General features: G+C 33.8%; 1 protein-coding gene across 1 annotated transcript in view; it reads right to left on the bottom strand.

Annotated features, from left to right (window-relative positions):
- The window catches only part of LOC126878628 (vascular endothelial growth factor receptor 1-like), a 52238-nt gene that overhangs the window by 6721 nt on the left and 33295 nt on the right, over positions 1-12222 (bottom strand). The window contains exons 7-8 of the mRNA XM_050641457.1: positions 10443-10619; positions 1789-1941 (exon numbers count right to left, since the gene is read on the bottom strand). Of these exons, the coding sequence (XP_050497414.1) occupies positions 1789-1941; positions 10443-10619 (330 nt within the window). The remainder of the gene's footprint in view (positions 1-1788; positions 1942-10442; positions 10620-12222) is intronic.

The following is a 12222-nucleotide window of genomic DNA, read 5'->3' as shown; positions in this document are numbered from 1 at the left end:
GAAGGAAATAATGTGCACCGTGAAAAGAATAAACTTAGAATATTTCGGCCACATCGCAATAAATTAAACAGGATATCTATAGGGTTAATCTAACCTGTTAATATGCATTTTGCAGAGAAAGGTGAATGGTAAAAGAGGCATCGGAAGAAGAAAAATATCTTGACTAAAGAACTTGAGGACCTGGTTTGCGACATCCACTACAGGGCTTTTCAAGGCAGCAGCTAATAAGAATATCATTGCCAAAATTATTGAAAACATTCGTAACGGATAGGCACCTGAAGAAAATAAAGTTGGTTGGTAGATGAAGTTTTATTATCTTCATCTTGCTAATTTTATAATCTTAGTCCTCTTTACACTTATATTGAGTCCATATTGTTTTACTTTTAAGAACTTGTAGGTCTTCTAGGTTGTCTGCAAATACTATGATGCCATCTGCATTAATGACATTATTTAGCTAGTACCCGTTTACAGAATACCTTTTTTAGTTTCCTGCAAAGCTTCGATAAATATTCTATCAGTTTAGATACTAGGTGAAACAAAACACATCCTTGTTTCATCCCATGCATGATTTTCAGATATAGGTACGGTCACCTTCAACTCTGAGATTTGCAGTGTGATTCTAGTAAAAAGCATCTAAAAATTTTCAGATCATGGTTGTTAATTCCTGCTTCTTATAGTATTTGCATCATTTGGGGTGCTGTACTCAATCAATTACGCATGCGTATCTAATTGACATCAGGCATCTCTGGAATAAGACTTGTATTGATAAGAAGCCTCTTGCGTTACAGCATTATTTATGAATCCGAACGGGTGGGGAAAATTTAAATTTGACATAGTTTCTCTATGTCTTTTTTCTTTAAGTAACGTACCCAAATTTTAGGCGTGGGTAGCTTCTATGACAATTTGCCTATATCGTTCTTGATCTTGCGCGGTATGTAATAATTGATCTGCTGATAAGCCAGTCCATTGACGAAGGTTTCGGGGCCATGAATATTTCTTCCTGCCAATTCCTCTTTTTCCGTCGAGCTTTCCATTGAGTATTAACTGCAGCTATTTGTATCTGTTGCCTCTCATTTTCATACTGAGATATACCAGTTTTCTCTAATAAATATAATATCATCATCATCATCACGTAGCGCTACAACCCTGGGTGGGTCCTGACTGACTCTACAACTTTCTTCCAATTTCTTCGGTCTTCCATCAACCTAGGGTCAAACGGAATGCTCACTTCCCGGAGATCTGCTTGGATGTTATCTCTCCATCGCATTCTGGGACGTCCGAGTGGTCTTTTGCCTGTAGGAATCTCCTCCCATACCAGTCTTACAAGTCTCTCGTTATGAAGTCTGTGCACGTGGTCTGTCCATCTTAGTCGCTGTGATTTAATTTCTTGGACAATATCGGTGTCATTGTAGAGTTCTTTTAATTCGAGGTTGGTTCTGATCCTATACTGGTTTGTGTTAATGTCGTGGTGAGGACCGAAAATTGTTCTAGTATTTTTCGTTCGCAACCATATATTAGTACAGGTCTGACGATGGATTTATAGATTTTGATCTTGGAACTTCTTGAAAGATATTTTGAATAAATATAATATAGTAAATATAATTTAATTATAGCTTATAAATTAAGTGATAAAAATATACGGTTGATACCAGCCAACTGACTTGAGTTTTGGTGAGCCGTGATTTCAAGTTTATTGTTTAAAATGTCCGACGTTTACCAATACATTTTCTGCATGTCTTAAAAAAATTGTTCCCGCCTAGAAGAATAGGTATACAGGTGTATACTTACCCACAATCGAAATGTTAATATATTTGGTTGAGTTAAGTCCTGTAGGGGTTCTTGCTACACAGTTATAAATTCCTGAGTCATTCTTATTGATGTTATTTATTTGCAATATTGAACTGGTTGAATATTTGCTAGTCTTCTTGGATAACTCAATTCCTAAAAAGATTTTAAAATGTTTTTCGTTAGATTAAAGATTTTTTATATTATATTCACAAGCGTCAAAACAATTATGAAATGTTATTTTACAATTTTCATTACAATCAATAATTGTTGCTTAAGATGTGTTCTCAGGTTGGGTTAAAAATTAACATATCTAAGACAAAGCTAATGACAAACCTGGTCCCCAGTGAAAACATTGTCATTATCGACTGCGAAATGGAGTTTGCGAAAAAGTACAAATATCTTGGTCATGAAATAAGAATCACGAGAGACAATCACAGTGCCGGATTTACCACTAGGCCGACTAGGCCGCGGCCTAGGGCCGCAAGCAAAAGGGGGCCGCAGCGTTTTGTAAAAAAACTTTTTTGGTAAAAAAATTAAATTTTTATTTTCCAAAATTAATTAACAATTACCACTACTGTAAATCGAGTACATTACTTTTATAATATAAACAATACAATCTAATTAAAATAACCAACGTTCATATCAAAAATAAATATTAACGCTTATTATTAATTTATATACAATTAATATTATTAAAATTTATTAATAAATAAAAAATTAACGTTTATTCAAGAATTTTACGTTTTCATGAGTGCATCTACTTCAAGATGGGCCGTGTTGGAAAACATTGTCAAAAATAGCAGTAACGAAAAGAAACTCCTTCCAAAAGAATAAACGTTGCCAAATGACATGCTGTAAAAGCTATTTTACTTAACTACTGGAGCTACTACGATGCAATTAAAAAAATATCAGCCGATACAGGGGGGAAAATGTGAGCCGAACTGAAGCTAATGTAATCAGTAAAAAATTTTTCAAATTAGAGAATGCCATTCTACTAAACATGTGGAATAAGGTATAATACGATATTTTACAACGTTTTGACAAGAGTAGCAAAACTTTGCATAAGACTGCTACAGACTTCAATGTGACTTGCAACATATAACAATATACTTGCAACAAATCTCTAAAGTAAAGTGTTGAGTCTGAGAGACAACTTTGATTCCTATGAAAAAAGAGGAAAAGAGTTGTCTAAAAATGAAACCTATATTCTTGAAATAAAAAGACGACCGAAAATACAAGCTCTCTCCATCGAAGACAAAGAAGATGAATCCACTGAACCCCACTTTAATGGCAAAGAAGACTTATAAAGATTAATACATTCAATGTTGTAATTGACAGACTTTATTCAGAATTATTGAATAAAATGTTCGAAGTTTATTTCAGCCTTAATGAAGAATTTGGATTTTTAAATAACTTATCGTCAATTTCCAATGAAGAAATCAAAGGAAAATCTATTTTGGCTAAAAAGTATTGAATCGACATAGACGGTGACTTTGGAGAAGAATGTGTAGGTACAGTTCAAAGGCTTTGTTGAAAGTAAATTTGATGAAGAAAGAGAACCTCATGATAACAAGATTACCAATTTACCAAGCCTCCGAAGAATACACTTTTGGTGTATCTGAAACTCATTCGTGAAAAACAGTTAACAACATTATTTCCGAATATGGACACGGCTTTGCGCATTCTACTGTGGATGATGACATCTAATGCATCTGGAGAAAGATCATTCAGCGTGTTGAAAAGAATCAAAAACTACTTGAGGGACTCGAGTTTCTCGAGTTTTGACGAAGATTCTAGATTGTCTTAGTTTGGCTAGTTTTGTTTCAAATGTTGAGCTTTTTTAAGCCTTAGAATTTAACGATTTGATTATTGCAGCCAAAAAAGCTAGAGTGTTTAGAGTTTAGATATGCGATTTATTATGAGTATGGAGTGGAGTGAGTGTCAATGTTAATCACTAATCTAACTTTATCCAAATTAAGAACATGCCATTGACATTTTTCAGTATAAGAGAATAATGTGAGAATTGAACGATCTAGAAGTTTATTTGTTGTATCCTTAATATTTTTATTTTTCAGTACCGTAGCCTATTACTATTACAGTTCATATTATTTTGCTTGTTGTTTTACTTATAATGTCTTTTCAACTCAGCTTTTTTTAGTCTTTTGTTGTCACCTGTACTTTTCCCCCCGAATGAAACAAATGTTATTTAATTTTAAGAATTCACTGCAATACTAATTTATAATATAATAATTTTAGCAATATTTTGGAAATTTTTGGTAGAGCTGTTTTGGGGTTATAGCTAAATTTGTAAACGAAGATTATTTAATTAGCGAATACAATATTTCAATATATTTATGTACCGTATTCAAATAGAACATTAGTGGCATTTCTATTCATTCATGTTATGCTTTGTTTGTTGTACCAATTTTAAAAAATTAATTAAAATAAACGTTATGTATTAATATGAAATGTGCTTTATGTTTTAATTACATAATCGTGAAGTTATCGAGGGCCGCTCGGGGTAATTTGGCCTAGGGCCGCAAGTATCCTAAATCCGGCACTGGACAATCAAACGTGCGAATTGAAACGAAGAATAATTATCCTCTCCTGGGCCCTGATTATAATTCAGAATTCGACTAAAAACAAGTCGCAATCAACATGGCGATGTTGCAATACGACTGTGCGAGCCTTGTGGATTTTAGTTAAACTAACGAAATGATGTCATTAAATAGCGACTTATCGAAATTAATTGCGACTCCAAAAAAGTGGTTGATATTATAATTTCGAATCGAAATTATGGAAAGATATTGGTTTTATGGAAATTTGCTCGTTTTGGAGGAATTAGATAGAATGGTATTAAATTAGAAATATAATAATTGAGAATTTCCACAATATGAATTATCAAGACAATGAAAGATGTAACGTAATATTCTGGGAAAATAAGTATAGTTCTCAAAAAGTATGCTATTTGGTTTATAAACAAATCAGCGCTCCGAAATCTTTTTTCAATTATTGCTCTGTAACTCAGAAGATTTTAATGTTAAACCAAAAATACTCACAAAAAAATTCACTATAATTCAATTCTGCACATAGATATTTTTTATGATTTCCTTCGGCAGAAATTTTCCTCGAAAAATTCGGTTTTTCCAAACAAGATCTTGGATAACTTGGTGACATAAATCTTTTTTGTTATGAGTGTCTTGAAGATATGAAAATTTGTATGTACAACGAGGACCGGAATAAAAAGGTAATGGTTCACAGATTGAAATCCTGTTTTTTATAACCCTGTCGCAAATTCCGGTCAAATTTGACCAGTTATACCTGGAACCAGTCCTCGCAATTCAATTTTTTTTCTTCGAAAAGGTCACAGAAGTCGTGCCGTTTTCAACGGCGTTAACTTAATTTAATTTAATCAAATATTTTCTGAGGGGTTCTATTTGTTTATAAGCAAAAAAATTGTTTCTTCATAACGTTCCTGAGACCGCTCAAATAGTCCAATTGCAATTCTGTAAATTAGGTTGAATGGGTATAGTGCTTTTTTATACGAAAATCATAGTTATTCTGGTGTATCATAACCTTTCTGGTTATTATTTCGACCGAAATTTCTATTGGTTAGATTGTCGCCGGCCTCCTGATGTATAATCTACTATAAAAATATTGCATGTCATCACTTTATTTAATTATTGATAAATAATTACTTCCCTAAAATTTTAATTGAGAATTACAGATTTTTTTGGAAAAACTCGGATTTTCCGAGTAAACTTTTTGTTGAAGGAAATCGGAAAAAACCTAACTTTGTGCATAACTAAATTACGGTGAATTTTTATTTGAGTGTTTTTGGTTTAAAGGAAAAATCTTAGGAGTTGCAGCGCACTTATAAAAACAAACAAGATTTAGGAGTGCTAATTTGTTTATAAATAAAATAACACACTTTTTGCGCACTTGTCATACCTAGTGTGACCAACTCCAATTCAGTTGAATTCGGGACAAGACTGAAAAAAATACTTGAAATCCGGGACTTTTCAATGAAAATCGGGCCATTTTTTATTTTTTAAATATAGGACTTTAATATCATCATTTTATTGATTATTTAACATTTTTATGTTGACAATGATATTTTTAATGGGATTAAGCCACAATTGGTTATATGTAATAATAATTATATTTTTGTTAGTTTTTGACGTCTCGACTACCAGTCATTCTCAAAAAAGTAAAAAATTAGAAAATAAAGTGATGTTGCATTTCCATGTAAATATAACCTTAGGTTAAAAATATAATTGCCAAACAGGCCACAAGAAAACAGCTTCAAAACATTTAAAAATCAATCCATTCATATTTTAAGTTGACCTCAACAAACAAAATATATAATGTATTCTTGCAATGTAATTCTTTACATTGCTTATTTTTTAAATTCATAATTATTGTCGATTTTTTTTTGTCCCAAAAATTGAATTTGATGTGTATTCTTAAAAGAATAACGAAAAAAATTGAATTTTACCAAAAAGTTGAAAATTCGGATGGCCCAGAAACCTTTTCCGGGACGCCGGGACACGACTTCGTAATTCGGGCCATGTCCCGGATTTTTCGGGCTAGTTGGTCACACTAGTCATACCCCATATTACTACAATATGTAATCTTAAGATTCGATTTTAGCAATAAAATAGCTGGTAAGTAACTTTTCCCAAAAATGGCATTTTTTCGATAATTTTCCCAGACTATCAACAAATGTTGCGGTGGTTGAGTAGCCAATAAATCCAATAAACCGGAGCGCCAACCCAAATTTTGAGCAGTGTCAAAATGATAACGTTAATATCTTAACCTTTCAGTGCTAACGTGAAGTATTTTGACATAAGTGCTAACGTCCGTCTCTGGGACCGTATGTTTATACATGCCCTAGTACTGTAAATTTTACAAATTTTTAAAATTTAATTACTTCAAGGGTCTTACTAAATACTTTTTTATTTAAAATAAATGCAGTTTTATTTAAAAATTATATTTATAAACATTTATTTTGACAAAAATAATTCCTTAACAAAAACAAGCAACTATTCTAAAAAGTGAGAAAAAAACCCTAAAATCTTAATATAAACAAAAAATTTGCTGAGTTATTTTTAAACTAAAGATGAAATTATCCACTTATAATAACCACACTTAAGCAATTCTAATAATACGAAGTAACTTTACACTTAAAAAAGTCAATCTTTTTCTGAACATTCCACACATATACCCTTTACGTGTTCTAAGCACATAAATTTATTACATGAGTAACAACTGTACTTTGTTTTTCGACTTTTCGTAGTTCATTTCTATTTCTAAAAAGTAAAAAAAAAATTATTTTATTCACTAAAAATACAACGATAAAAGTTACAATCCTTACCTTTAGCACAGCCGCAAAAGCTAACATCCGTCTCTGAGACCGAAATCTTGTGTAACGAACGAACTATGCATCTACGTTCAACAATATTTTAATACTAACAACGGTTAGGTAAAATATGAAGCTATTGAATGACCTAGCCCGAATATCGAAATAGATCGTTAATTATCGGTATGAACAGGTTAGCTCCGTCTATGAGACCATGCGTTAGCACTGAAAGGTTAATATCCCCAAATTGCGACCATCATATTGGAGTCAAAATTAAATTGCGACCTCGAAATGAATTAGAATCAGGCCCCTGGGCCGCATACGATAAACTCAGTGACGTGTTCAAAAGTGATTTTCCAATCTGCTTGAAACGGAAAGTCTTTAACCAATGCGTTTTGCCGGTTATGCTATGGTACTGAAACTCTAACATTAACAACCACATCTGCTAAGAAGCTAAGAATTGCTCAACGTAAGATGCAAAGGTCGATGATTGGTGTGTCATTGCGGGACCATATAACAAACGAAGATCTACGATTGAGAACAGGAGTCACAGATGTTGTATATCAGGTGGCAAAACTTAAATGGAGCTGGGTCGGTCATGTGGCCAGTCTTACAGATGGGAGATGAACAAAGAGGTTGTTCGACTGGAGTCCAAGAGCTGATAAAAGAAGACGAGGAAGACCACTAATTGGATTCTAAGCGCCCAGGACAGAAGACAGTGGACGAAAATAGGGGAGGCCTATATCCAGCAGTGGATGCAAAGGGCTGATTGATGATGATGATAATATTCCTTAACACATTGGCTGCCACCATAAGAGTGTTAGGTACGTTCACCAGGTGCCAAAGTGAAAAATGCTTACAAAACAATATTTATTCATACAAATGGTTAATATTACAATGTAAGTTTACATTCTTACAAATTTTTTTGAAAAAAATAGCGAAATCACGGGTGATCCTAATGGCACTGCACTAACATATTACACACGTATGTGCCACTAGTATCACCGGTGATCGTGAACAACTTAATGCTTTTTAGTGAAACATGTCACACAGTAAAATTTTTCACAAACATTACAAAATGTAGAAACAAGTTTGGGTTTCTTTTGAGCTTCTTTGCTGCCTTTTGTTGCAACTGTTTCAGTGTAACATTGGTTACAACGTTTTCTCTTCTTCCTATTGTTTGTAGTTTTGGCGTCAACTGTAACAAGCATATGCTTTACAGTAGTAATAGGCTCATGCATCGGACTGTAATTGACTACACTTAGGATTAGCATTTCCCGAAATGAGATAACTTGTTGTTTTGGTGTGTTGAAGGAATTATATATTATCAAACTATTGATGACAGCCGTATTCAATAAAACTTCAATTGCAGCTTTATGGTACCAGCGAACACTTTTTCTCAGAGGTGAGAAATAGCTTGCGAGTTGATCTGAGACATCAACACCATCTTTTCCTTTGTTGTAGTCTATAATTGCTTCAGGTTTAATTATAGCTACACCATCTTTCTTATGTTTACCTGTCTCTTTCATGTCGATTCCATGTCTGGTCGTCAAGAAGAGGACATCACGTTTATCGTGCCATTTGCCTATTACAATGCCATCACGATGTTCCTTTCCAATTATCTCTCCTTTTTTTAATTTTGCGGAGAATATATCTTCTGGAATATATTTTCTATTTTTACGTAGTGTCCCTAATAAGTGACTATTAGCATCTAATAATTGTTTTGCTAAAGGCACAGACGTATAGTAATTATCTGTTATTAAAACTCTTCCTTTTTGTAGATAGTCGTTTGCTAAATCTAGTACAATTTTTCCCGATAAATCCTGCCCTTTATTAGCCATTTTTCCGGTATACATAATCATTTTTAGAGTATAACCTGCAGGATTACATAATTTAAACAGTTTCAAGCCATAGCGGTGACGCTTTGAAGGTATATATTGTTTGAAAAGTAGTCTTCCTCGAAAGGGAATCATACTTTCATCAACAACTAGTATTGAGCCAGAATTACATTGTTGGGCAAAACGTAATTGTGTCATTTCAAATAATTTTCTAATTTTATGGCAACGATCGTTTGGTAAAGCAGCCGTGTTATCAGCAAAATGCAAGAATCTCAAAAGAAGCTGAAATCTGTTTCTAGTCATTACAGAAGAAATAAAAGTAAAATTATACAATGGTGACTTACTCCAATAATCAGCAATTTTGGGAAGCTTGACAGCTCCCATATACATAACACAACCCAAAAATTTTAAAATTTCTTCTTTATTGGTAGGTTTCCGTGCATGAATTCTGGATGATCTGCTATAACGTTGTGCATTTTTTACTTGCGCAGCATTTCTGTTAGTCTCCTCTACAATAAGTTGTAAAATTTCATCATCGATCAGTTTCCTGTATACATGAAAAGGAGTTAGTTCGGTTCTATTTTGAGGATACCTATCATCATAGACATATGATTCATTACCAGGAAACTGTATATCGAGACGTAAATGAGTACAGTCAACTTCGTACCATTCATCGTCATTATTTTGCTGGTCGTTAGATTTTACCGATTGTCGTGTATTTTCATCTAATAAGCTTGAATCACTGTTAGATTCATCTTCTATATCAGATTCTTCTTCGTCACTCGGGTTGTACTCTGAACCGGATAACACACATTCATCAGAATCCTCCTCTAACAATTTGAGCAACTCCGCCTCTGTCAACTTTTTATTTTTATTTGGCAGACGCTGCATTTTACTTGTACTTGGTAAATTATCCATGATCTGAAAGACAAATTCCAATTAAAAAAAGTAACTTTACTATCACCATTTTTCATTAATTCAATGTAGGTAAGCAAAAACATTTGAGGTTATGTAAAATAAATACTGTAATATTTTGTTTATCCTTACAGATATTCAAGCAACAAGATTTTAAAACGAATAAACTACATATACTTACTTCACATAATTTCAAATTCACCAAAAAAACTGCTAATTCCGTAGAAAAACTTGATAATGAACGCCACTAATCGTTTCTACAACGCCTTATTATCAACTGTCGTTACAAGCTATTTACGACATTATCGCGCCTAACAAAATAACATAAGCTAACTATGGGTTCCTAGTGTGCCACAGTAAAACTAGTTGAGCGTCCTCACAGTGCCGACCGTTATAATAATTCTGAAAGTTAAATACGCACAAGTAACACCGGTGATCCCAATGGCACAATTGTAATCTGTTAGTTAGGATCGCCGGTGATCCTTGTGGCAGCCAATGTGTTAAAGAAATAGAAACATAATAGTTAAAACGGTACTTACTTGCTATGGAGTGTATAGGTCGTCCATTTAGATTCCAACTAACTTCACTGTAGTTGGTCAAAGTTGCTGAACACACCACATGAATCTTTTCGCCAAGTGCGTATATCGCCTTATGCTGTGGTTCGTCAACGATAACAGTATCATCAAAACCGGTAATTGCAAACCCATTAGGTACGTCTGCAAATAAAACAACGGATAACTTTTTAGCATATAAATATTTCTAAAACACTTATGTAACTAACCTATTCTCCTTATGGGGAATCTATAAATGGACGCCTGTCTCACACTTAGCATGAAGTCAGATGAAGTACACACATACATACTGTTGTATAATTTTGTTTGGAAAAAATTTAGAAAATAAATTTATATCAGAGACCACGAAATTATAGATTTTCATCGCCATGTATATGACCAAAAATTGTGATAGGATAATTTAGTTAGTAATCAATGTTTTCGCAGAAAGTGAAATCGTTAAGAAGGTGGTTTTATTAATGGGTTTTTGGACCGACGTAAAACAATGGTGCCGTCAGATTAGACAATACAGTTTTATTTCGCTTTGCAATGGACAATAAGACATTTTATAAAAAATTCGAAGAAGGTTAAGCGGTAAACAAATTTATTGAGTTTAGAATGTAAGGCTTCTTGTTTAGCATTTTAAAACATCTAAAGTAATTTGATATCTCCGAGAATTTAACAAAATGGAAAGTTGTATACAAATTAAATTGGTTCTTAAGAAATGATAATATGGGTGTAGTGGGTAGAAAGGATGTTTTGTGATTGGTGGAAAAGGATGGATGGAAGGGATGAGAGTGTTGAGTCTGATTTTGACGAGAGAAAAAATAAGCACTGTGTAATGAATATCTGGAGACGGCAGTCCATTTTTTGAAAAGTGAGAAGTCAGTGTAAAGTGGTGAAATTGGCCTTTGCGACCAGAATCAAGTTGAAACAAAATCGTTGACCGATTTGAGAAGTTAATTTTCCTCTGTCCGAGGAAGGTTCCTGTCTAGAACGAGTAGCCGATTGGTATCTATTTGCACAAGATATCGAACAGAGAGAAGACTGAGTCGAGAATTCGAGCGAGTCCTATTTGTTTGTTTGTGAAGCAGTTTGGACGAAAGGGACTTTTCGCAACATCCTAAGAGTACGTGTGGGAGAATCGAGGACGACACAATCCGTGCACATTAGATAGTAATCTAAGCGCCTGAAGTAGCAGTCCAGCCATCTTCGCAGATTCGATATCAGTAATTTTAACTACTATCACCCGTTACATCTCAATGGATTTAGTGTAATGTTTATATGTGATTGAGCCACAATTGTTGGTATAATGACAATTACATTTCTTAATTAACTATTCTTTGACGTTTCGATTTCCTCTCCGAAAATCGTCCTCAGGGAAATATAAAAGAAAATTAGGTTTAAAATTTCTGGAAAAGTCTCACAACCTACTAACAATTGTGGCTAAATCCCATATAAACGTAACACTAAATTAAACAATGCCACAAGAAAACAGTTTCCGAACTGCCGGTGGTTACCGGCGTCCATGCCTGGCATAGGTGTATCTGTACCTCCGGCAATGGAGGACATCTGGTCGTGTCCTCGCCTTTGCTTTTCTTTCCCTTACCACCTTATCAAGAGTTATCTCGGTCTTCCCAGATCATGGGAAAATTCCGGGAGAAATTTCCCAGATTTGGAGACTCAAAGTTACACAAACAGTTCAAACGTTGAGTTGCAGTTCAACTTCCAGTCAAGTTGGGAAAACCTAAGATTTTAGAAGTCTTAG

This window comes from Diabrotica virgifera, chromosome 1, assembly GCF_917563875.1.
Source record: "Diabrotica virgifera virgifera chromosome 1, PGI_DIABVI_V3a".
Taxonomy (NCBI): domain Eukaryota; kingdom Metazoa; phylum Arthropoda; class Insecta; order Coleoptera; family Chrysomelidae; genus Diabrotica; species Diabrotica virgifera.
Note: the sequence above shows the minus strand (reverse complement) of the source record. Positions and strands in the feature narration are given on the sequence as shown.